Source organism: Nasonia vitripennis, chromosome 5, assembly GCF_009193385.2.
Source record: "Nasonia vitripennis strain AsymCx chromosome 5, Nvit_psr_1.1, whole genome shotgun sequence".
NCBI classification, from domain to species: Eukaryota; Metazoa; Arthropoda; class Insecta; order Hymenoptera; family Pteromalidae; genus Nasonia; species Nasonia vitripennis.
Window position 1 is genome coordinate 19,471,825 of NC_045761.1, and position 27,163 is coordinate 19,498,987.

The 27,163-nt window shown below is 48.2% G+C and overlaps 2 protein-coding genes across 3 annotated transcripts in view; one reads left to right on the plus strand and one right to left on the minus strand.

Annotated features, from left to right (window-relative positions):
- Nucleotides 1-27,163, minus strand: part of LOC100122944 — a 53,625-nt gene that overhangs the window by 9,844 nt on the left and 16,618 nt on the right. For both annotated transcript variants that reach the window (XM_001606501.3, XM_016986365.1), the window contains exons 2-3: nt 3,470-3,515; nt 2,712-2,882 (exon numbers count right to left, since the gene is read on the minus strand). In XM_001606501.3, the coding sequence (XP_001606551.3) occupies nt 2,712-2,882; nt 3,470-3,515 (217 nt within the window). The remainder of the gene's footprint in view (nt 1-2,711; nt 2,883-3,469; nt 3,516-27,163) is intronic.
- Nucleotides 12,416-13,826, plus strand: LOC116417574 (chymotrypsin-1-like). Its single transcript, XM_031931213.2, has 4 exons — nt 12,416-12,506; nt 12,586-12,896; nt 13,295-13,558; nt 13,638-13,826. Exons 1-4 carry the CDS (start codon nt 12,452-12,454, stop codon nt 13,782-13,784), a joined length of 777 nt encoding a protein of 258 aa, XP_031787073.1. The 5' UTR covers nt 12,416-12,451; the 3' UTR covers nt 13,785-13,826.

Genomic DNA, 27,163 nt, shown 5'->3' on the forward strand with positions numbered 1-27,163 from the left:
ACACGTAAAAAGCGCATATCCCACGAGAGAGAGAGAGAGAGAGAGAGAGAGAGAGAGAGAGAGAGAGAGAGAGAGAGAGAGGATTTTCAAATCAAACCTCTGCAATGTATATCATCAGCCGTAAAACGTTTCTTTCGACACATCTCGCGGAGCAGCGCACCGTTAGCGCGCGGCGCGTCGGAACAACATAAATGCGCCCGCGAAACACACGGCCTCGGAAACAGACGTGTGATTACGGCAAGATATACTTCACGGCTGTATCTATAACTCTGCGCATCCCGCATCTATCCCGGGGAAAAACAAACAGCCGCTCGCGCGCGAACGTAAAAGTAAAATAATCGACGTCTCCATTAAACACACAGGTTATACACACGGGGTGTGTATGATATAGCGACGCGTCTCTCGACAAGATGAGAGAGAGGACGATGATTAACGGTCGCGCGTCGGGGTGTCGGCAATCATTAGCCATAGCTTGCTGTGCACGAGTGGCCCGTTTTATACGCGGAGCTGCGCCGCGCGCGCAGATGAGATAAGCGCGGGAGGCTGGATATATACTGCGCTCGCCGCGAAGGAATGCATGCGATCGTGTTGCACAGCTGCTTCTTCTACTTTTATCGAGATATTTTCTCCGCAGTGTGTGTGTGTGTGTGTGTATCGGGGTATGGATAGAAAAAAAGGAAACAGGAAGCGCGGGGATATAACTGTTCATGGAGAGGGACTGGATCCATTTTTTATAGGTGCTGAGGGGATTTTTGAGAGGCGGGGGTAGACGCGTGTGTGCGAGTGGGTTTCTGGGTATTAAGTGTAAGGGATGTTCGCTTCGGTTTTTGCGCGATGAACACGGACGATGGCGACATACCGTTTAATTTTATTATGATTGCGACGTGTATACAAGTCGATAGTTTATCGATTGTTGCTTAGGAGAAGTAACTTTCGGCGGTATGATGTATAGGTATACGCTTCACTCGGCGGGAAAGTATGTGATGTACACGATGCTTCGCGAAATGGAGCAGGCAGGGCGATTTCGGCACGCTCGTTAATTTTTCCCTCTTCTGGCTTGTAATTTGTGGTGTGTATAGCTTTGAAACCGTCTTAAAAAATTCCTTCTCGAAAAACTCGGATTCTGGAGTAACAAGATTGTACCGTAATATTCTCCGAAAATATCGCGTATAGAAAAAATTCTCGGAACTTCGTGGTGTACTGGAGTAAACGACGTATTCGTAATTGAAAGACATTATCGATTATTGAAAAAGGATTACAAATATAATACAAATCAAATCTACACACCTCAATGCATCTCCACAATAAACGCGTATACACAACCCGTCGCACCGTATTCAGCCTACAAGATAAGCCTCTTCGTAAAACACGCATCGCTGTAGGTGATAACGAAGGGCAGCAGCAGCTATTCAACGGTATGTAAGCGTGGGGAGAAGCAAATTGGCTAATAAGCCTATACCCGATCGCTATCTCACCGCGGAATCTCATTGATAATATATAAGACACACACACACACACACACATGCGTCGATGCCGCTACGGCCGAGTAAATCATTAGAGCTGCCGCCGTAGCGCGGAAGCGTGTGTTTTCTTTATATATCCTTTCTCTATTTCTCAATCCTCTTTTCCTCCTGCGCTCGTATCTCCCCTTTGTCTTTTTGTGCACAGATATACGCGCCCTATTATATCGCCTTTTTACGCTTTCTCTCTCTATTCAAATTCATCGGCGTGTACCGGAATTCGCGCGAGATATATTTGTAAACATCGTTAGACCGGAATCTCTCCCTCTCGAAATTTACGAGGCAGTACAGCGCGATTCTTATCAGGCTCGCGCGGGGCCGTCCGTATATAATAAAATATAATATCATTCCATCACGCGCGCATCAGCTGTCTCAACTTTCCGCGCTTCTCACGTACCGGCGGAGCTTTTCTACACTATCCACAAAATCGTTATGGTGTTGGCTTTCCGCAACGAAGAGAAAATCGGAGCTTCATGGAGCAATGCGGATGTGCGATACTTTACGTACTCGATGGCGCGCGCTCGCAGTTGGAAATTGATGCGGGAAGAAGAAGAAGAAGACGGAGAAGGAGGAGAAATTTACTTCTCGCGATTTTTCGTCCGGTAATTGAACCATTTGAGCAATCTTTTCTCTAATGCGGATAATAGCCGGCCCGGCGAGCTATAGAGCCCTTGTCTGCGCGCGCCGATCGGTAACAGGTTCTTAAAGACTCGCGGAAAATTCCGTATTATATATACTTTCCCTTACGCGTGCGTCGTAATATTCCCGAGAGAGCCGAAGACAGCAAGGAAAAATTCAATGAGCGTCCGGTAGAAATAAAGCCGTCGCGATAAATCAGCGGCGAAAATTCGCGCGCAGAGCCGTAAAATCGTAATCGGCGCTGATTATATCGCTCGCGAACCCGTTCCACAGCTCTCCACAAAAGGAAGCTGTTCTCCTCTGGAATTCATTCCGCCCGCGCGCGTATAAAAAGCTCCGCGCGCCATGCTTGCGCGGCTCATTATTCAGCGCAGCTCCTCCCCCGAAATATCAATCGGCCCACATTCGGAGCGGCGCCTGCGCGGACCCGCCCCTTCGGACACTTCTGCGCGCGTAATTGCGGCTCTCCTGCTCTCCGTTTATAGCCCAGAGCGATAAGGTGTGTTAGACGTTGTATGAATAATAATCGAGGATGTATAGTTTTGCACTTACGGCCTCGTGATCGCTGGCCTCGTGAGCGAGAGCCTCTCGTGTGTCGTTGCGGGTGGCGGCGTCGTCCTCGTCGGGGCCGGAGCCGCTTCCGGTCCAGTAGTCCTCCGTCGCGTCCTCCACCGACGATTCCTCGGCTGTTGACTCCAAGTCGGCGTTCTCTGCGTTCGCGGCCTGGAATTATTTTTAGTCAGTTTTTATACGCATATAAATTATAGGCTCATTATGCAGAGACGATGATTGGGGTGTATAAGTAAAAGGTGAAGCAATTGGCAGGCAGTTTGGAGTTCGCGGCGGTGCTTGGTAATTTCAATTTTCCCGGGGTGCACTAATGGGATAATATACGAGATGCGTTATCGGATTGGATCTAATTACAAAAGAAGCATCGGCGAAGCTTGTTTTTTTTTTCTTTTTAGAAGCCTTTACCGAGGATTAATACCGATTAATACCGATGTAGAAGGAATTAATCTGATAAAATTTTAATTGATCTTGAATTATTTCCGCTATCCGCGAACGGCCCGCGCGATGAGAGAGCGAAATATATCGCCCGACTGTTGAGCAAACATTACAGTGTGCGCGAGCTTGCATTTTTAAAATATAATGTATAATCTCGCTTTATTGTGCGCGCGCGAGCTCTCCGCAATCATCCTTTTCGCGAAAACAGCGGTTTCGATCCGAGACACAATGCGTAATGTAAATCGATAACAGCGTGTGATCTTTCCGTATATATACTACAATAATAATAGCCGAAGCCAACTCACCCGTGACCTTGTCGAGAGCGCCGCCAACATCCACACAACGATGAATCTGTAACAGACGAGCATGTGGCAACTTTAGTAAAAAAAGGGTTAAAAAACACACACATATTATATTGTAACACACGTCAATAAAAACAGAGCCAATAATACGAAAAAAAAAGAAAAGAAACAGCCGGGAACGAAGCTTAAGTACACGTCATATCCTCGGCAAATTCAATCTCCCGCTCAAACATCCCCAGGCCGTAATACACTTGTTGCGAGGCTTGCAATCTCAGGCACGCGCGTGATCTAGGAAGTCATCAGGGAGTGTATAGCCGCTGAATAAATACTTTTTGCACCAGCGATGCGGTGCGCACTTATATGCGTGGATATTCGAAGAAACTCGAAAAAATCCTTCCGTAATTTCCAATCAACCAGTTCGCGCGAGAATAAACAAAAGAGTATACATACACACGTACGTAATGCAGGTCCAGGTTTATTACCGATAATTAAGAGCATTTTTCCTTGTGCGCAGGCGCATCGAGCGAATATTAACTCGTTCCAATAATATCCCATCCCTCTCCCGATTACAACACACACATGCACACCGCGCGCGCGCATATCTTCCGAGCGACGAGTTTAACGGGTGCATATCCGAGCGAAAAACCGATCGCGATCGCAAGAATGAAAATAGAGAACGAACAGCGCGCGCAGTGTGTGACGTCAGACGACGCGCAGCACACGCACGAGTTCATTACTCGCGGACGGCCCTGTAACGCAACTCTCTCTCTCTCTCTCTCTCTCTCTCTCTCTCTCTCTCTCTCTCTCTCTCTCTCTCTCTCTCTCTCTCTCTCTCGCGAGATATGCTCGTGCGTGTGTAAGTGATGTATAATCATATGATATACGTGGGCGAAAGCGGCATCTGTTAAAGAGCTGGGAAATGAGGGTATATCGATTGCCGATCGATCGATCGATTATTACGTAAGAGCGTGTACTTGGCACTCTATGGCGCTCTTCGTGAAAAGGACGAATTATTTATTATTTTTACCAGCAGCGCATCTTATAATAATAACAACATCTCGGTATTATAATCGTAGAGAGAGAAGGAGATAGGATCGGAGCGTAGATGCATAGAGCTGAGAGCGCGTCGAAACAAAGACACGATCGGTATCGAATCGGCTCGCGCACAATTCGATTTTTTTTTTCATAGGCTGTATATCCATACACAACCGCGCTGGTTGGCTTAACTAAGAGGACTTCCTTGTTATCGTGATCATTTGCAAATTGCTCGCGGAAGGGCTTCGGCGCAAAAAACGCCCCAAGGGTATGGCTATACACACAGACACTGCGCACACACAAGAAACCCGTCGTCATTTGCATGCGCAGCGCGGGACGGAAAAAGCAGGAGCAACGATCTATCATAAGGGCCATCTTCTCGAGAGTTCCTTCCTTATTTCCGCGAAGAATCCGAGAGGGAGTGGGATAAAAATTCGTCAAAAACTAACCGGTTGCTGCCTATTGTATAACAGTAGGTGCGGTGTGTATACAGCGCAGGAGTGATCCGGGCGCGCATTATGTGGAAGTTCGAGGGCAAAAAGCGCGCGAGGTTATTACTCTCGTAAAGTTACGCGCGGGAAATTGTGCTGGGAGGAGAGAGGATTGATTATCATTGCGCGCGAAGCTGTTGGATCGGAAAAAAGGTGTGTGTGTGTGTGTGTGTGTGTGTAGGAGAGGCGCCTCTGAGCACGTGGCTTTTTGCGGGTGTGAGTTTGCGTATTTGCTAGAGCTGTAGCTTTGGATATTTGATGATCCGATTGCCGATTTATCGAGGAAATCGGACGACGGAAGGACGATGTTGACAAGTTTTTAGGGGGATGCTCTATCGCAACCGCATCGAGATACAGCAAACAATCGTAATGGTTTCGTTGAAGCCAGAAGTAACGTAACGATGCACATTACTTCTTTCTCCACATAAGAGCAAAGCAGGAAGCAGAATTCAGTGATCAAACAAGCCTTCGCTACACCCAAAGAAATTGTTTACTCAAACATTATACTCCTCGGCGTCTTTTTCTCATCCTCCACCTCACCGACTCCCTACACACACACACACACACACCGGCATATTATAACCCTTCCTCGCACTTCCTCCATTTCTCACCGCGTTTTCGGTCGCTCGTATTACGCGTATACGCGGCAACAACAACGTCGGCCCAACATCGGTATATAATCCAACCCTCTGCTGTTTGCAAGCCCCGGCGCTTTATTACACGCTCTTCTATACATATAGTACACCCGTACAGCTCTCAGCGCAAAACATGGATATGCAGCACGATCTCCTCTCGCCGCACGATTTTACGTTCTAACTATCGCCTCTCTCGCGCTCCTCGACTTTAGAGCTCTTATTTAAGCTGCGCGCTTTCTCTATGCCTTCTATGTATATACAAGCGCGCGTAAGACGGAGAATAGCGAATAAAGATGTTTTATCGACCAGCGCAGAGGGAAGGAGAGATGTTTAATAGGTGCCGATCTCGCCGATATTTATGCGCTTTGCCGCTGCAGCAGAGCAGGGCTTCTAATTATGCCGCGAACCCGCGCACGCGCGCGAGACGCTTAATAAATAATAGAGAGAGGGGGAGAAAGAGCGAGCATGGATTTCCCGGCGCGTGTGCACGTGTTGGCGTTTTTGAATTACACTCGCCGGCCATTCGACTTTGTTTATAGACGAGTCCGAGAGCAGCTGAAGTACAAAGTGTGGTTCTTTGCTCTCGGCTCGAACCATCGAACATAACCGAAGCCGCTCATTCAATTACCCAGAGAACCGGAGCTGCCTCAGCTACTCGCACCCCGACGAAAGTCGTCGCGGCGCCAGCGGCGATCCAAGCCAAGCCCCGTAGCAGCAAACTCGAGATAGCAGCTCAGCAGTAGTCCGCGCCCGCCTCTAATCGTGGAGATGCATATCTCTCGCGCTGCGCTGCTACCGCTCGATATACTCTGCAGCAGCGCACGGGACGTTAGTTGGCCCGAGGGTAAAAATGCCCTCAAGGGAGTAGCTGCTGCCGCTGCTGTAGTTGAGGTCGTGAGTCACGTTGGCCGCGAGAGCGGTAGCTATATACACCCGCTGAGCGCCGAGAGGATATGTCCGAGGGCTTACACGTGTTCGGCTTCATATAGCGGTCCCCGTCGTCCTCGTCGTCCTCGTCTCCCCCGCTCACGCTCTATTCCTTTTTCAAGCCTTTTTCCTTCTGCCGGTATATAAGTCCCGTGTGCGCCGGCTGACACGTTGATCGCTCCTGATAACCCTTCGCTTTGCTTCATGCACGCCTGATAAGCGGCTTAATAAGGATCGTTGCGCGCGTATCGTGTCCTCTTATTCTCTGCTCGCATGACGGACCCTCGTGATGATTCGGAAATTTGCACTACTGTTATGCATACCTACAGCTCTCCGCTATGATAAACTCGTGGTTCGTATATACCGGTCAGTGTGCGAGTCAGCTGGGCAGATTATGCAGCTCGCGCTCGACGTTTTTACGACTCGCTCTCGATGAAGCTGAAATTTCTCCTCCTCGGCTGTCATGATTAAAACAATCGGTATATTGCGTAGAGTAAATAAAGCTGCTGCCGCGAGGAGTGTACAGTTATGGATTGCGATGAGAGATCCGTTGGGCATAACTTTGCATAAATTGAAGATGCTCCATTTTCTCCGCTGCGCGTATACCGACACACATACACGCGGGCTGTTCGTCAGTTTTACTGCGTAGCTATGCGGCGAGTATCCTGAATGCGAAATGAAGTTTATACGAGAGAGGGAGCGATTATATTGAAATCAGTTGTGGGGCTCTTCGATTTTTCACGCATCGAAGTAATATACCGGTCATGGGAACACCAGGCTAACCTGCTTCCATAGGCTCTCTGCATGCATAACGAATGATCGTTACTTCGTCGCCGAACTGTATGCCGATCTCGATTTTCTACCGATCCTAATTGCGATTAATTTTGAAATTCCCGCCACGGGATACCGCGGCGCGCTAAATCAACCTCGTCATCCTTGATGTCGGCATAGCGAAAGGAAAAGCTGGATATAGCTGCATCCCTTTCCGAGAGTAAGAGAGAGGAATGTTTAATGTTTTCCGAGAGATCCGCCCGGCAAGATGACATATCCCGCGTCTGTAATTACATCCCTGCGAAGTACATGTATAATACACCGCACGGCAGCTTGTATATGTGAAAAAAACTCCTCTCTCTCTCTCTCTCTCTCTCTCTCTCTCTCTCTCTCTCTCTCTCTCTGTGCGTACACCGCGCCCCCGAGAAATGGAACGGAAGGCTCCGTTAATGACGATAAATCTCCGCGCGCGAGCTCGACTTCGTGCTGCGGAATTATTATTTATTCTCGTATACACACAGGCGTGTATATAGAGCTCGAGCTGCTTGTTTTTCAGCCCTTGCGGCTGCTGCACCTGCGCGATGAGACGTCGTTTCTTCTCTCGACTGCGCGACTAATTAACGCGAGGTAATACGTATACGAGAGCTGGCTGGAATTAGGTCGGCTAGAGGGATTGACTTATTGGAGCAACAAGAAGGCTTCGATGCGGAAAACTAACTGCGTCGATTTTGCGTCGGGCTCATAGTTTTGTTGTATACTCACTTTCGTGTGCTGCTATATGTATGTGCAATTAAAGCGTGTATACCGAACTTTGATCAAGATTAATATCACACGTCGGTTACGGCAGAGATTAACCTTTGCTACACACGAGCGCAAAGTGTCCGTTAAACAAATTGATTTTGACTCGGCGAATTAGCATAATAGTAATTATCGCTCTCTCTCTCTCTCTCTCTCTCTCTCTCTCTCTCTCTCTCTCTCTCTCTCTCTCTCTCGCGTAAGCGTGTAATAAGTCACGTACTTTCACCGCGTATGCGCGTGAATCAAACATCCTCGAACGCTTGCAATAAGTAGCGCCAGCATTAAGTGAAACTTCATCCTCACTACTACGCGGACAAAGTATCTACACGCAAAGTATTAAAAACTTTCCTATTCGAGACAGATAAAGCCTCGCGATTATCATTCCGCAAAAGCGTCCGATTTCATAACTGTGTGTATGTGTGTGGCGGATATGCATTGCCGCAATAGGCTCTGCACCGTTACGGAGATGTTTCTCGCCGATAGCGTATATAGTGTGTATGAAGACACGCACACGCGTGCGTATGGGTGTAGGTATAGAGCCGAAGCAGAGAGAGAGAGAGAGAGAGAGAGAGAGAGAGAGAGAGAGAGAGAGAGAGAGAGAGAGAGAAAGAGAGAGAGAATAATTCAGCCGGCATTATCATCCCGCTGCGGGGAGTACATACACACGCGTAGTATATGGATCGATTCGTCGCGCTCATTGCGTCTCAAAAGGATTATTAATCGAGCCGCATTAAGGGACGCTGCCAGGCAGTATTAGCCTCGTAATGAGCGAATCGCCATTGGAATGTGCTCTCGAGAGAGAGATGATCGCAGAGCTTGTGCGAGGGAGTTTGTTATTCAGTTTTTAGCTTCCTGAATTCTCAATAACGTCCTTCGAAAATAGACCTCCTTCTCACCATCGGCGCATTTATAATGGTCGTCGATTATAAAGTCAGTCATCAGCGATTGTCATCACGACTCACCGTTACACGCTCGGAAAAATCGCGCAACCGGTTACAGGCGCCATAAATACCCATCGAAATCGGGTTAGTAATCAATCGTCGATCATCGAGTACACACACGCATACCACACACCGTGTCGCCGATAATCAACGCGCTTTATTTTGTATACAGTCAGCGCTAATCTCGAAATAAGCGTTTCCGCGTGCAAACACCGCAGCCGCCGCACACAGAGACTGTCAATTTCTGTAATTGTGCGAGCAACGAGCTCGCGTATAATCTGCGCGTCGAGCGGTAGTTTTAAATAACTACAGCTGAGTCAAAGGCGCACGTAAAGGGTTGCGAAGCTTTTGTGTGTGGAGAGAGTCTCGTTGAACGGGATGTTAATTGGATTCACGGCGACGAGTAGCTTTTCCGCTTCTAAGTGGACTGTGTGCTAACGATCGCTTGAATGTAGAGTTGAGTGATAATGTGGACGATTTATCCTTTTTTTTTTTATTATTTTCTTTGAGAGGTGTTTATACCGATGTGAAAGGAGGTATACTCTTTTTCGTCGTATTGTGATTAATCAAAAGCGGCATTGAAAAATCGTTATCGGTAATAACTGTGCATTTAGCACAATAATGAATGGACGCTTGGGATGCCGGATAGTCCAGCCTATACATCTAATCCCACAGTATATTACATTTCTGTACCATCATCGCGTCATCGTTACGATCATTATTATTACTACTGCTATATACTCGCCGGCGATAACAAACAATGGCGCATTCTCCGCATAACCGCATACTTTTTTACAAACCCGTGTAACGTATCGCAAGTCACTTAACACCGTCCTCTCGCCTTAACATCTTTCCTAACACCTCCGCGTAAGCCTATTGGCATACAACAAGAGCCGCTATCTCAGCCGGTTAATCGCATTATACACATCCGCGCGGCAAAAGTGAAACCCCTCGCGCGCATCGATTTCCCAACATACTCGATCGACAAAAATTAATTGCGCCTGCGCGTTACATCCCGTTGGCCAACTATACTTACGTCGGAAGCTTTTTTCCGGCTCTTATCGCGGAAAGTGCGTACAGAACATAACACAAGGCCTCGAGGGTGTCGTCGGCGATCGGCAGTCGACTCACGCGCTCGCGCCTCGGTTATATGTGTATCTCGCGGTTGAATCACGTGATTTGCCGCTAATTGTATCGCGCGGCTGGTTTTTGCCGAGGCGCCGGATACTCGTTTCTTCGGCTTGTAAAGCTGGTACTCGGGCTCTTTTGTCCGTATAATCCGCTGATTTAATTACTGCGCCGCCGCGGGATTCTACTGGTTTTTGCCGAGAGAGTAACGTCGGGAATGCTGCTGTGTGTGTGAAATTCAACACTTTTACCCTTTGCATTTTAATGCCTCGAGCGGAGCGCTTTATACTACTGGCGGCTTTTATCTTTATTAACGAATAATTTTATGTCTTCTTTGCATACTCGACGTCGTTGGTTTTTATAGTGACTCTCGCGGGAGAGTGCATAAGGTTCTTTAGCAATTTTCTGCCTAGGCAGCTCTAATAAGTTTTAATCACCGAGAGAGAAGAATCTTCGATCGTCGCATCAATCGGCGAAACAAAAGAAGGAAAATCCAGCCGATTGATTTTACGCCCCATTGTTGTGTCCGCACACACACACACAAACGCGAGGGTCACGACTGTAATATAATACTCTCAAGCGCATCTCGATGGCTCTACCTCTGGCTCTCGTCCGCGCGCGCGGCGAAATTACCTCTAATTAGAAAATCGTTAGGCGATGAGATTCCCGATAAAATTCCGGCCTTCCGAATGTGCGCGCGATCATTAAAGCGAGCCGCGCATCAGCTGTAGTTAAGCAGATGAATGGAGCTTTACGTATTATACTCTCCCTCTACTGCGTGTGATAATTGTCGAGCATCTCAGGTTCAGAGAGTAATAAGTGTACACACGCGCAGTGGGTATTTGCATGTAACCGCAATTAAGATCGGCGTAACGTACGCGTCATGGGAACTCGTGCATTGATTATGGATTGTTAAATGAGAAAATCGCCAGTGGTCGTGAAACTTTGGCGTTTGAACAATATCGGGGAATTTTCTTGCGCATCCTTGTTAGCCTTCTTCGCTCGGATATAATCTGCGAGATTAGAGGAAACTCGTATAGCTCTTTTATATCGCGGCGATTTCGCAAACCGCGCACACGAGGAATATTGTAACACGTCCGGTCGATTCGCGATATCATCGGCTTTCGGCAATTTTAATCCCGCGACGCTTCTACACACTGGTAAAACTCGAAATGTCTACGTTTAACATATTAATAATTTGAGAAAAAATAAAAAGGGAAACAAGTAGCAAAGCCGGAAATTTACAGCTCCTGCGCATATAATCTCCATACGATTGAACAAAAATAAGGCTCCTCGAGTCGGCTCTCCATTTCTTGCAGCGTTATACGCCAGGCGCAAGAATTCAAATCGACATACTTCTGCGCAGCAAACGCGTTACAGTTAAATATTCCAGGCGTGAGCGTGGCTTATTCTCATTCTCGCGCGCGGCCCGCTTTTATCCCGCAGAAAAAGACACGTCCTCTGCACTTGTGTGTGTGTGTGTGTTTTTACGCGTTAAAAAGCCAAGTCGCCGCGAAGAGAGACGAGAGAAAAAATAAAGCAGCCGTTGCAATTTTGAGTTTACACGAAAGAGAGACAGAGAGAGAGAGAGAGAGAGAGAAGATCGCGGGCGCGAGTTCCCGTTGCGGCTAAGTGAACCTGATGTAACGACGAGATTAGGATAACGCACCGCTCATAATAATTATTGCCGGCTCTCTCTTTCTCCCTCTGCGGCTTGCACGTCTTCAAGGAAAGGAAGAAACGGTGCAGCGCAAGCTGAGCTCGCTGTGATCCTCTATGCGACCGGGGAAAAAAGAGGAAAAAATGTAATATTCGCGGGAACGTCGGCGAGCTGGCGCGTGAATCTTTTTTTATTGTTTTCTCTCGCGGCTCTACAGCAGGCTTTTTCTCGCTTTTGTTATGATCACTGCCGCGAGCCGCTTCTTGTATACGCCTGTGTCCTCGGGGAATTACGTGTCGTTTTCCGGATTAGTTTTGTTTCGATCTTATAAGCGATCGTGGTTTTTAGATCGTGTAGTACAAAGTATAGTGTTTGACTTAGAAACTGATAGTACATTATAGACCAAAACTGCGAAAGCTCACGTTGACTTTCCGCATTAATACACAGTATACAAGAAGAGCGTATCACGTCACGCGTTCCGTGAAAGAATTTCACGCACTTGTATTTGAACACTGATACGGCGAAAAGTCGGCAAACCGATTTCGCGCGACCGGCTCAGTTCAAGTTCACGCCTCGCGGAGCCAACAGACTCGACCATCATGCAAATCCAAAGTTACCTCCTCTCTGCCCTCCTAATATCGATCTTTGTATCAGGTTGGTCCATTAAACACTCGCATAATCATACGTAACGCTATACCGATAAAATATATAACCATATACTTGTGTGTCGCAGGAATCGACAGCGAATCGGCTCGGAAAAGGATCTACGGCGGATCTCTGGCCGGAATCGGCGAGTTCCCCTATATGGTGTCGCTGAGGCGCGATGGCGTACACGATTGCGGAGGCGCCCTTATCAGCGCGAAACACGTATTGACCGCCTATCACTGTATCAGCGACGGCTACAACAATCTCACGGCCGTCGTCGGTACCAACAGCCTGAAAACGGGCGGCACGGCCTATCGCATCGAGAAAGTGCTCATTTATCCACCCTTCGACGGCGACGTCGTCAAGGATGCCTACGATCACGATATCGCTGTTTTAACGGTAATTTTTAGCTTTGTTTTTTTCTGAAACAGTTACGCGAGAGTGTACAAGTTGACGTCAGGTGTTTGACTTTTGATTGGAGGATGTCGCGCGTGATTTCGGCTCATTGCCAAGGCCGATCGCCAGATTTGCGAGGCTCGAACTGTTGTTACGCGGTTTTATAAATTTAAATACTTAATCGACCTGCCTGATGAAAAACGCGTTCGGATAAAAAACGTTTATAGCGCCATAAAGCTGAAGCCCTCAGCGGTACAACAACTAGGTCAATCGCTTTTCAATCAGCCGTAATAAGCCTCATCGTCAAATCTCCTGTTCCGGGCGATAGGCATCGTTTGTTAACAAATTTACTCGCATCCACACAGTAGCGCAATATCATCTTTTTTCTCTGTCTCTCTTAGCTCGAGCAAGAAGTGAAACTCTCCCATCGAGTATCCAGCATCCCGTTAGCGAGTTCAGCGCTGAAAAGCGGCGCGAGCGTGCACTTCACCGGATGGGGAGACGATTACAGTCAGCGGAATACGAAATTCATGCAGAAGCTGAAAGTCACCGCGATGAACAACCTCGACTGCGAGGCTCACTACCAAAAGTACGGATACGGCTTCCTCGTCAAGAAGAACCAGAGTATTTGCACTTTCAGGGACGTCGGTTACGGTGCATGTTTCGTAAGTGCCTGTACCAACTTTTGTTTCCATCGCTGTGTTCTCACTCTATACTTGCATACAATAACGCGTTGGTTTTCAGGGCGACAGCGGAGCTCCTCTGATTTACGAGGGTGAGATCGTCGGCGTCCTCAGCATCGGCTTCGACATGTGCGCGATCGGCATACCCGACCTGTTTGAGAGCGTCTTCTACTACCTCGACTTTATTCGTTACGCCATGACACATTAACATTAAGAGTTCGATTAAATCATCGACGTTTTTTGAATTTTACTCTCGAATCTTATTCTCCTGCGCTTAACAGATACACAAACACGACCTCCCGATACCGATCGCCTCCGCATCTAGGTTACCGATGCAGATTCCTCGGCGCGATTTTTAAACCTGTTCCTCCGCACACCTTATATCTTATACGAAGAAGAAAAAAGGAAGAAGAAATTTCCACTCGTTACAAAGGCCCATACATCTCTGGCTCGCTAATGGCCCAATCTGCAGATCGGCATTGTATGCAGCGCTTTACACGTGCTCACGCGACATAAATTCGCAGCCCGCACGAAAATTCGTGCGCGCTTCGGAGTGAAATTAGCAGATTCGTCGCTTCTTCTTCTCCCACATATAAGAGAGCAACGAACAGGCGGTAAGAGATAGCACTAAACGTAACGGAAATCGCCGATGGATTTCCCTGCAGCGGAGGAAGAGCCGAGTAGCGAAATCGAGATTCACGAGCGGTCGTCATTCAGGGGGGGGGGGGGGCTCCCCCCTACGGAGAGAACAAGGGAAAACTACGCCGCGCGGAGAGTATAACGGACGACAGACCGTAAAAGAGCAGTGTGTTCGCGAGCGATGCAGATATGGCCAGGATAGATGTGTATAGCGGAACGAAGGTCGCGCGAAGTACCGGAAGCTCCGCCGTAGGGATTATTTTCTAATCCGATCGAGCACCTCTTCTTCTCGCAGCTTGTTCGTCTGTGAGAAAAAGGGCCGATGCAGTCGTGCCTTTGAGAGTTTCCGGAAAGTGCAGCACACACTCCTACGAAATACCTGATTTATACTCTCGTCGCCTTATCGCCGTGTACACTTCTCATCGACAAATCACCCGCAGCTCTGTCGTATATTTTCCGATAATTCATACACGCGAAGAAAGCTCGATTTGTTCAAGACCCGTTTTTACCGTTCGCCGAGGACGAAACGTCGAAAGCGGAGCAAATAGCAGCGCGAAACAATTTATCATCGCAAAAAGCTCCTCCTCCCAGTTCTTCTTACTTCGCGGAATTAACATAACCGGAGAGCGAGGGCGAAGTGTGCACAGCGGCGGAGAAGAAAATATAGGAAGAGAATGTTCGGTCACGCGTGGCTGCGGATGAGCAGATATTAGAGCGGCGGGTGTAGAAACGAGGCAAAGCCTAAGCGTTTTCTAAGTGGCTTCTTCGCGATGTATACTGTTAGAGAGAGAGAGAGAGAGACGTAATAGTTTCGAGTAGGTGCGAATCGGTTGATGCGCCGACGATTGGATTTCATTAGCGCTGATGCGAGCCGCGTGTAATCGTAATCTACTCGATTTACGATCGAGAAATAATAAAGCGTTTCGAGAAGGTAGACCTGTCGAGTGTTTTATATATATGGGACGGAGACCCGCCGCGGAGAGAGAGATGACATTGTATGGAACGACGGCGCAGCTCGGAAATAGAAACTAGACTGTGTGTGGACAAGCTTTGATCGCCAGCCGCGATGTGTTCCGTTAAGCACACACGGGGGTATTATGATCCTGTGGCTTTCTGGACGCCTGCTATATCTCGGATTTGTAATGATCGCGTGAGTCGTGGCTCGGCCGGGCCCAATTGCGCATTTGCATATGTGCAGTATACGTGACTTTCGTTTTTCGACTTCAAGGACGACGTCGGCGGCGGCGCTTTGATGGGATTAGCGGGTAGTTTTCGGAATCGAGTTAACTGTAGGTTTAAAGATGTGGGTTTATCGAGATTGTGAAAAGTGAGCGTGTGCGCAGTTATCTTTTATGTTCATACGTTTGGGCTGATGATAAAAATGTGTACTATCTCGCTATCCATCGTCACCGACCAGCAAAGACCCACTACTCCAGAACAGTTTTTCCGAACCACATCTACGCACGCGTCTATTCTTAGCTCGATATTTACAGCCGCGCGCGCGCTGCACATCCGACATAAACCCCGTCTCTCTCTATACACACACAGGTACAGTAAACCGCCGGTGAGAGGATGTGTCGTTGCTCCCCGTTTTCTTGGCGGCCTTGCGTGGGCCGCCGGCGCAAGTGGGTCAGGCACGATCTGCGATGCTAATCGCGCTGCCGCTGCTGCAGCCGATTTCACGAGAGAGAAAGAGAGAGAGAGAGAGAGAGAGAGAGAGAGAGAGAGAGAGAGAGAGAGAGAGAGAGAGAAAGACAATCGGAAGGCGCCCAACCGCTATTGCGCAGGAAATTGCCTCCTATATACCGCGAGCCAACCAGCCAGCGAGCGAGGAGAAGAAGAAGACTCGTAAATTAAACTAGTAGTGGACGCGCGATGCGCCGTACCGTTACCGCGGCGCTGCAAAGATACGAGGATTATTCAATCGCGAGAAAAGCGTTTAAGCTCTATACTCCGTTGTATATATCGAGTAGCAGCTGCTCAGCTCTGTGGTTGCTAGGTAGCTTCTTTTTTGGCGGTGTATGCTAGCTTTATTGATGGGCTCCCGCGAGACACTTTGCGCGGCGCGAAGCTATTTACGGCGAGTGGCCTAGAAATCGCGCGCGTTTTACGCGAGATCGTAAATATTTTCGATTTATCGTCGGATTTTACAAGTTGTATATTCTGCAAAAATCGAAAATTTTAACGGTATCAACGCGGCTTGAAAATCGGTCGCGATGTATATAATAATCTCTCAATCAGGGACTAATCAGAGCAGCTCGATGGAGACGCGAGTCTGTCAGAGATAGAGAAGCTAATCAAGTAAAGCCGTGTGATTATTGTCTGCTCGCGTGACGCTCGCGGTGCAGCGAGCGACGTGTGTATATACATATATCCCCCGTTAATCTGGCGCACGCAAGCAGTCCTGTTCATGAGAGTCGCTCGCTCGCTTCTGCGCGCACGCGATTTTCTGGGCTAATCAAATAAACGTTCGCGAGAAATTGAAAATTCGATACATCGACCTAATGAGCCACCGCCGCAGCTGTTGTCACTCTTGAAGGCAGAAGAAGAAGAAGAAGAGAAGGACGGAGAGCTAAGCTGTGTAGGAGGATATCAAACGAGCCGCTGGCGCATAATGGCGCGACGACATGCGAACGTGTGTATGACAGTCATTTGCCGGGCGGCGATGCTCTTTATACTTCGAGAAAAAGCCTCTACTCCTTCCAAGATACATCTCACCGCGGCTTGTCTTCACGCCTGACGGCCCCAAGGGCGGCTTTTGTGTGCAGTGCGCACACACACTCCAGCTCTTGTTTGTGTCGTCTATGCTCTTCTTTCTCTTCTTCTTCTTCTTCTTCTTCTTAGCTTCTTCTTCCTCCTCGTCGACGGACAAATCGATGAACCGTCTCATTCTTACCGTTAGAGCTGCGCCCCGCACCTGTATATATCCGCGCTCGGGCTCGTTAAATGCAAAATCGCCGTCATAATTTTGCCACGGCGTATCCTCTCGATCATTTCTTTCGCCGCGAGAGAAAGAGAGATGTACAAATGTATCTCTTTTCTCCGCGCGAGAACCGCCTGTACACACAGTGCACGAGTATAAGAGATCGACGTTTCGAGGAAAAGTATACGAGTGGGCAAACTAGTTATCGCCTTGTGCTTTTTTCTCCTATGGATTCGGCGATCAATTATAATCGACGAAGGAAGCGCACGGATGAGCGATGAGGACGTGAGTCGTGACTTCTTTCCAGGGGATTTCCGCAGAAAAAAGAAGTGCTAAGAATTATCTTTACGGCCTGGCGAAGATCAATTAATAAAGCCGAGAGTTCGACAAACTCCGTATAACGACTCTGCACGTATAATGTGGGTATATATGAAGAAAGGTCGATAAACGCTTTTTGCGCGTCGCTCGTTTTACGCGCGATAAAACCGAAATTGAAATCGCTCCTTTTATTGCCGCTATAATATCTAAACGAGAATGCTTACGCATATAGGTATAAACGCGGAGCTGCATAATACACACACTTGTTTTCCCCAAGTTTTTGTTGACCCCGCGCGACAACAATAGCTTCCCACACGACGAGCAGCTGTGCTCTATGTTATTATACAATTTTCAAAGTTCCTCGGAAAAATTATCAGTTCGAGGAAAAAAAAACAACGAAACGCGTCGTATCGGTGAAAGATCTCTCGGAGAGTCGAGAACTCGCTCTCGCGCAACAGCCCGGTTATGCCAGCGTATTACGCGAGAGAGACTCAAGATCAGCGGGTGAAAGTCGCCTTTTTCTCACGCGCTAATTTGTGTGCTTTTCGTTATGTCCGCAGGAGATTATTGTATAAGCAGAGCCGCGAGCGTTTCCGTGTGAATTTTCGCATAAGCTGTTTGGACTTGACCTCTGGCAAGGATCAGCTGATTCACTTTTTCTCGCAATGTGCTTGAGATTTTAACGGCTCGACGGTTGCTCGTTATTTACGACTTCTATGATGTGTCTCCTCTGAATATACATGAAGGAGCTGCTGATGGAAGGTGTATCATTTTCCGTAATTGCCTTCCGCGTGATTACCGCTTTCGCAAGAGAGAGAGAGAGAGAGGAGATCCGACATTCGCACTTTTATACATATTCATTGGCGCAGCTGTTTGATTTCATTGTTTCGAATCGCGCCGTAAGTAGCAGCTGCTTCGTATACGCCTGTCAATATGCTTAGAGTAGCGTCAGTCATCGGAAGACAAAAAAATTGCCGGGGAGAGTATGTATCGTTTGATACACGCGAGATTATCAATTGTTTATACGACGTTCGAATTGCAGACCAGCGCGTATTATCGCAGTTAATAAAAATTAAGAAAAGCACGAGTCAAATTCCAGAGCAAGCTAATCGCGCAGCAGAGCGGGAGAGCTTATGATACTCCCCGTTAGTCGCAATTCGAGAGAGAGAGAGAGAGAGAGAGAGAGAGAGAGAGAGAGAGAGAGAGAGAGAGAGAGAGAGCCCATAACAATTATTCAACCGCCTGTGTGTATACGACGCTTCGGGGAAGGAAAGCTTCGCGGAATTCATCGACTCATTTTCGCGCGCAAGTTAATCACCCGCGCCACGTATCAGTTATTCCGCCGTAAAAAAAAGAAGAAGAAGCGGCAGCAACAACAGCACGTACGATTAATTTCCCTAGTGCTGCTGCTGTGCATCTCGTTAAATTTTCCCACAAAGAAGAGGCGGCGTCGGCGGCGTATTTTTTCCGCGCTCTCGCGGATCCATACTATTGTTAAACAAATTTGCCCTAGCGGATTGAAGAAACTGCCGTTGGCGGCGGCGAAGCGAGACCGGCGTGCGAAAGGAGGAAACGCGAAGGCGCGCGCGGGGATGTAGTTAATCAATTGGCAAATTGTTCCCCGTTACTTCTCTGCGCTGTGACCCCGTCGAATCGATTCGGCCCGCATCTTCCTCACCGCTGCTTTGCTTCCTTACCGATCACAGGCTGTGCTCTCGTGCTCTCTTTGAGAGCGTCGATCTGTCATTTGAATTTCCCGCCTAAAATGTTGAGTCGTTCAGTAGCGACGATTAAGCGCCGCACACAAAGGAAAGCGAAACGCGGTAGCGGACGTACATTACTAATAAAACGACGATTTACGAGACACAGGCTACATCAGAGGCGAGAGAGCTGTGTGTGATATACGGTCTTTCACTGCGGCCGCCTAAGTAGATAAGTGCCGAGTCCGGCGGGGCATTCACTATAGCGTTTGAGAAGCGCGTAGGCGCCGAGGACGCATTCAACTCGGATTTCATTTCAAAAACTCACGCATACGGCCAACATCGGTACTCTGGTATGAGGTACTCACCTGGAACAGAAAAGAAAACAGCGAATATTAGCCATACAATAAACGATAATAAAATAAACGTATCGGATAACCATCCCCCCGTTGCAGGACCAAAGCTCGTATACATACAGCGCAGCAAAAACTCCATTCCGCGCGAGCCTCATCAATTACCGCGCTCGGAATCTGCTACCAGCTCGAAACTACTCTCGCGCGCGCGGCGCACAAAGGACGAGAGCTCTGTGTACATCCGCACCGGCGCATGCAAAATTCAATCAAAGCAGCAGCTGCTGCCTTCAACACTCGCGCGCCGCACAGAGAGAAGGCGAAACAAATGGCTCCGACCATCGCGTCATTTGTCTGTATGCGAGGGTAGAGCATATGTATACCTATACGCGCAAGAATAGCGCTTAGCTTTTAATCGATCAAAGCAACGGCGGTAGTTCCGCTCTTGTCGCAATTAGTCATCGGGTCCGCTCCCGAAGTCGTGACTCCCGCCGGCTGCGATGCTCTTCTTCGTCTTCTTCTTCTTCATGCGCGCGGCCCAGGCATTAACGTCACGATCGGCAGCTTCGCCTCGGGCTCTGTGCTTCTCTTCTGCTCTTTACTCGGCTGTACCCTCTATCTCTCTCTCTCTCTCTCTCTCTCTCTCTCTCTCTCTCTCTCTCTCTCTCTCTCTCTCTCTCTCTCTCTCTTTCTCTCTTGGGGCGAAAAAACGTCATTAATGCCGTCTTAATCGCGCGACTGATGGATTATTTATCGGTGTGATTATGTACGCCGCGTATAGTAGCGGTCAGCCGATCTTCTTGCCGATCTCCATTGTTTTTACGAGGTGCAAGACGCTATAGGTTATATACACGGGAGCGATTTCACGCGTTCACGTCGCGTGGACTTTCCCACAACGACGTGATCGTTTCTTTCGAGCGATTGTCTCTCGCTGTTATTAAAACGGTGCATGCACCGAAATTTCTGCACCGCAGCTCGCTTTTTCCCCGCGAAAATTGATGATACATCGTGTCGGGGTTATTAATTACAGTTTCGCGTTTCGCTGATGCGTTATTGATCGGAATAGCAAATGTGTGCATTAGGCTGGCAGGTGACAATATCGTGATGGATCGAGTGGACTCTGGATCACCGTTAGACGAGTTTATTCGAAAACCTGGGGCGCGCGCGCGCGTGTAGACACTAAAAGAGGAAATCGGTTGCCTGAAACACACTGCAAACAGTCGTAAAAAGCATTAGCATCGTAAACGCAGAGACGCAAACAATAACGCATAGATAATCCCTCTTAGTCTTCCGCGAATCTCGGGCAATCCGATGCCGATAATCCCGTAAAATTATCGGCAAGCCCAGCGCCCGTTTCTTGCGCCGAGCGCTCGTAAAGCTCCGCGAGATTGCGCGCGCGTAAAATCACCGATTATACATTCGCCCATTGAAATTCATGCAAGGCGGAGGAGTCAATCCCTCGAGGACGAACCGATTTTTTACCGATCTCAATGAGACTTCGCCCTCTGAATATTGATCGCGGGTATATTAAGCATCGGACTGCACAAAGCAGAACCAACGCGTGCGTGCAGTACACGCGACCTTGACTCCGGAGCCTGTAATCCGATCTCTCTCTCTCTCTCTCTCTCTCTCTCTCTCTCTCTCTCTCTCTCTCTCTCTCTCTCTCTCTCTCTCTCTCTCTCTCGTATAACAGAACCGTCTCACGCATCGGCGGCTCTCGCTCTACTCGACGAGCAATAAGTCATAAAATCAATAAAGTCTCCTCTCATCAATCTCTCGCGCTGTCTCTCACCTACTTCGAGCGCATAAGATCGCACGCTCGTCATCGCGTCGCCCGGTAATACGATCGGCGCCCGCCACACTTGTGTATATAGGTATACAGAACCGCAGGCTGCATAACTGGGTAACGGGTAGCTGGAGCAGCTCTCGCGGATCACGGCGCATTAAATGCATACAGAGCCTCTCGTCCACTGTGATGCGGATGACCGACGAATCGATCGGATAACGGACGCGCCGGCTGTGTTGTATACCGAGGCTCTGGCCGCAAACCTCCGTTTTGCATGCGCCGAGGATCACGACGTCGTGTGTGTCTGTGTTAGAGGTGTACCTTATTTTCGTGTACAACGCACTACTGTTAGTCGGCCGGAATTTCGTGCGTGAGCTGTATAGAGGGTGGAAAAATACGCGGAGGATGCATACACTGCACGTGTATAGGAGACAGGATGGGCGTGGGTGTATTCGAGAGAACGAGATAAGCTCCGAGGAAACGCACTGCACGCGCTGCCAGTTTCAGGGATTATTAATACTCGCGAGCATTGATCTTATCGCTCTGTGTGTGTGTGTGTAAGTACACTACGCAGTTTAATTGATTTAACGCGGCCGACCCGTTATATCCCCTGTTTTGATAAATCTTCGGCCGTTTTCGAATCCAAGAGCTCGTAATGGAAACATCAGGAACGATCGTAACGAGCATTGTTCGAGGCTATCGCAGCGTCGATTGAGAAAAAGCCGCGAAAGAATAACGTATAGGATACATCCTCCCGCGTGGGTGTCGCCACCCAGGTAAATCCATCGATTACACTCGCGGCGACACTCCTTTTCGTTATACACGCGGGCGGTCCGCATTGTATGCGCATTATGTGTGTATGAAGAGATATGCGCGAAGGGACAGGGCAGCGTGTAGGAGACATCGATGCGCGGACGGCGGGACAGTCGGAGAGACGCTTTTTTATACTTTTCTGTAATTTCAGCCGAGCGTGTGCATTGTGCATTATACAGACGAGAATGAATCGAAAGTGCCGCGCGTCGTATTTACTTTCGACCTAACCTTCGTTTTCTACCACCGCAGCATAATCTATTCAATTTCCAACGATAGCGAGAGGAACGTGGCGCTGGTGGCAAAGGTCAGCGGCTGAGTTATCGCTCAGACCAACATAGCGACTCGCTTATCGACGAATTCCAACGCGCGAGAAGCTCCCAGTAGTAGCTATTGAAAGCTGCCATAGCTCGGGGGCTTGTATACAAGACGATTCCCGCACTCGTCGTCGTCGTATACACGTCCCGTTATCAGTCGCGCGATACGTATCATGAGCGATGATGGGCGGAGATGTTCCTTGTGATGGATAGTCGGCCGCCTATTTATTGATTTAATTGTTCGCGGCAGCTGAGCTCCGGGCGTCTGCATAAGCGCCGATGAGTCCGGAGATATACTAGTCTTGGAGCGGCTTCGCATTAATCACGGAAATGGCGAATTAATAAATGCCAGGCTGATAAAGCCGCGTCATAATTCTCGCGCCTCTTTGCTGCTATGCCCTTTAATCGGCGCCGATATTCCATTTTGGATTATTACGCGACAGAAGGAACGCGCTTTATAGACGTATAAGCGCGATGCTATCGCTGTGCCGATAATTATACGAGCTATCGATTTTTCATATTTGTTCTTTTTATCGTCGCTGCTGTGTATCTGATGCCGCAGTTCATCCGCGAGGAGCAATGAGCCGGAAAGTTATATCGCGTGTGTGCGTTTCAGCTGTTCGCTTTGGGAAATCAATTTCACTATCTCTCGACGTTAGTGCGGATTGTAAGTAGTCGTAATTGCAAAAATTAACGTCGAGCTTGATTCACGAGTAATTAAAGCGCGAATATTCGCTGTTTCTGAGAAAAGTTACTCACGAATATGGCAGAACTTGTTTTCGTTGGCGTGGGAGGAAGCGACCGATTATTTATGCAGATATCTCGCTTCGGAAAAACAATTCGGATGCAAACGGCGATTATTTTTCCGCCGTTTACGCTTTGCATATGAGTCTCTGAATTATAATCGAATAACTCGGCCGAGCGAGAGGCTATAGCGCTTAATTTATTCTAATTAATCGAAGAAATGTATCTCCATATGCATGGCCTCATTTCCATTGAGTGACTGCTACCGATCCGAGAGCATAACCCTTCACTGCCTACACACACACATACAGACATCTCGTCACTGCCCTTCCATTATGCATACGCGCGAGGAGCATAAATTTTATAACCGATTAATTAAACAATAACGATAAAAGCGCAAAAACTGTAAGAGCCGATGATTCCACTCATACCTGTAAGTGTGCATTAATATACGGAAAAGGCGCGAGAGCTGTATAACGATAAATCCGAAGCGCCGGGGGAATGCGGTAAGTAACATTAGACCGTCTCGCGCAATGCGGATAAGAAATGTGTGCCACCGTCGTACCGGCTAGCACATCTAATAATTCAGCGAGATATATACGCGGGAGAAACGTTATGTGTATAGGTATGCGCTGCAGAGCTTCTTATACGCGACAATTTTCTGATTAATCGATCGATTAAGATTCCATTAGCCGCTAATGTCGAAAATATAGCGACGTTATTAATAGCGCCGGGAGAATTGACGACCTTGACACTGCGAGATACGAAATAATATACCGTCTCGGGGAGAGTTGGCGTAGAAAAGTGGATACGCCTACTAGTATAGGAAGAAGCTTAGCAAAAAGGACTTTCCGTCCACCTACATTTCGCGAATTCACATTTGAATTCCACTGTGTTACCTTCACTAGTATCCCATAACTCGAAAAAAAGAAGCTTATACTTAAAGCTTCACTGCTTACATACTTTCGAGCCTCTCGTAAATCAGCGTGGCCGTGTACATCAGCTACCGTACACACTCTCTCGCGTAAACGGCACTTTCGGCGCTCGAGGTAACTTTCATTATTGTCACGTTCGCATTACAGTAACTTTGCTGTACATCTTCGAAAAGAAGAAGAAGAAGCACGCGAAGTATAAATTAGCCGCGATGCAGGCATCCGTGCGAATGGTCACGCAATAGCCGCGCGCGGTGACCGTTTTTTAACTGCATCTTACTCTGTCTCTCTGTTTCGAAATACACTATTGTACGCTTTTTCCAACCGTTATTACGCTCGCGTCTTCAACTCTCGGCAGCTCAGCGGCTCCGTGTTGTGAATGAAAGTACATCAGCATAAGTGTTTCCTCGCGCAGCAACGAGAGCGATGTGGACGTGAATTATTAATGAAATCTCGGAATATCAATCTCCGCGCGTATGCACTCAGGCCTACCGCAAGCGCGAGTAGGTACCTGTATCCTCGTCCCCCGAAAAAGAAGAAGAAGAGATAAGCCACGAAAAAGAAGAAGAAGAAGCGAAGCCTGCAATTTCCTCGAAGCGAGCGTTGTCAACCCCGCAATTATATAGTCGTCTCGCAAGCGGAAGGAGCTCGTCGCGTCCTTAGAAATTACTCCCGCGGAGAGAGAGTATACTGGACGTAAGTACATTTTCCCATCGATGAAAACGCCGTCGCCGCAGTGGCACTTTGTCCTCGAGTACGTACTCCCGCACTACTGTTTAAGACTATCCTTCGGCAGATGCGCAGACGGCCCTCGTGTATAATGAGAGAGAGAGAGAGAGAGAGAGAGAGAGAGAGAGAGAGAGAGAGAGAGAGAAGAGACTGCACACACACGGTACATTTACTCGGGGGAAGCGCCACACGGAACGACGAGCGGCCCGTTAGTCATGAGTGTTGTCGCGGCTCGAGACCACGTGTACTCTGTCTGTGAGCTTCTCTGACGTCTAGATTTTCGCACAGTCCGCGTGTCGAGCAAGACAAATGTTTTGCCATTGTGCGCCTCTATACTGTACTACGCTCTGCGGCGCTGTTTTTTCAGGGAAACGTCGATGCTGCAGCACTATTCGACGTTTCACTTTTACACCAGAAGTGCGTATACAGAAGCGACGATGATCAATCATGCGCGTATCCGGTGATTTTCGATGTATATAGTAGCTTATCTATCTACGGGCGTGGTTGAAGAAGAAGAAGAAAAAAGCTTCGCTCGCGGAAAGTTTTCTAATTATTCCAGTCCGTTAAGCCAGAGAACTGTATACTCGCTTGAATCCGACAGGTGCTAAAAGAGCATATCGTACGTCATACGCAGTATATAGCTTCACGCGCGACCGCAATCCAATCGCGCGGAGATTTACGAGCCGCTCGCTACGGCTGCCTTGCTACCGCGCTTTTTCGCTCTTATATACCTATATGTATACACCATACGTGCTGTGCGTATGCGCGCATTCATTATCGATGTAAGTGAAATAAAGCGAGGCTTTACGATTTTCCGGAACGGGACGACGCGCTTTGATGAATTTATTCTCATTATGTCGATTGGGATACATAGGTGCGCTCGTAAATTCAGCATCGAACGCGGAGGATGATTATTGCGCGTAATGATCCTTTTTCGAACTTGGCGCGCTAACTGGTTTTCTAATTCGATAACGGGCTGTAGCAGCTTTGGATGGGTTTTCGAGTTGCGCGGGCTGTGTATTTTGAAATGACTTGTTTAAGTGTGCTGCGTGTTGCAGGAATTTGAATTTCGCGGGCTTTTTTGAAAAAAAACTTTGAAGCTTTAATACTCTTGCGGTAAACGGTTGACGCTCTTGTAATATATATTTATAGCGCGTTTCATTACGCACATGCACGGTTTCGTTTTTACGCTCGCCGGCGCAAAGAACACGCTTTCGATCCATACATTATACGCGCGGAATCAACGAGCCTTGACGCACAGCCATACCGCGAACGTGTATTATCAGCGCTTTATAAACACGCCGAGCGAGAAAGTATAACGAACTAATTCTATTTTTCAAAACAATGATTAAAACTTCATTTATCGACTGTCCCCAATAGAACCTCTATAGCAGGGTTAACGATTGAACGCCGCGGGCGTTTAATATTCCATGCATTATGCATTCTCTTAGCCCTCTCTCGCTTCCCTGAAGAGTGGAAATGGAAGGAGATTAAAACCGCAAGTATATATCCTCTGACATAATCAAGAGGATTACTTGTGCGCTGGAAACGTGCTCTTTCTCCTTGGCTCTTTCAGCTATACCTGCATTATGCAGAATCACAAGCAAGGCCAACGTTTAAACTCCCTCATCGCTCGCGCGCGAGTCAATTACCGCGAGCTCAAAAATCTTTATTGAACCTCCTGGGAGATTTCTTTATCACTATATCCTCTCTCATTATCCTTTCTTCTTTCGCAGCGGCAACAACAAACGTCAAGCCGCATACACGAGAACGATATCGTCCGCGCGCAGCTGTCCCACTTGCGCCGGACGGATGATCTTGAGGAGGTCGAACGAAACTGATTACCCGGAGGCAAAGTTCGTTCTCCTCTTAAGAAGAGGCGTTACGCGAGCGAAGAAGGTGTTCCGCGTTCCTGGTAGCGAAGATTGCCGACCAGCAGCAGCGGCAGCAACAAATTGCCCAGTTTGTAGGTCTCTCCTCCATTGTGGAGGAAAAAAAAAGAACGACGTCGACGAAAGATCGGAATGAGCCGGAGAGGGAGGCAGAAGTGGAGCGAGAGAGAAGAAGAAGAAGAGGAGAAGAAATAAGAGAAGAAGTAGGAGCTAGCGTGTACAGTGCAATAATAAGCGAAAAGGAGGAGTTTCGCGCGCACCGGGTTTCTAGTTCAGATGTAGCTTCCATATCGTGTCTCTGCTGCTGCTGTTGCCAGAGCTTGACCTTTGATGCCGGTTTGACTCGAGTGCTGATTACGAGGTGAGCTATCCGAAGGCTGCAATTAGCCGATTCCGTTCGCTCTAGGAGTCGATTTTTCGGCTGAGGGAAGAGATTATAAACGGTTA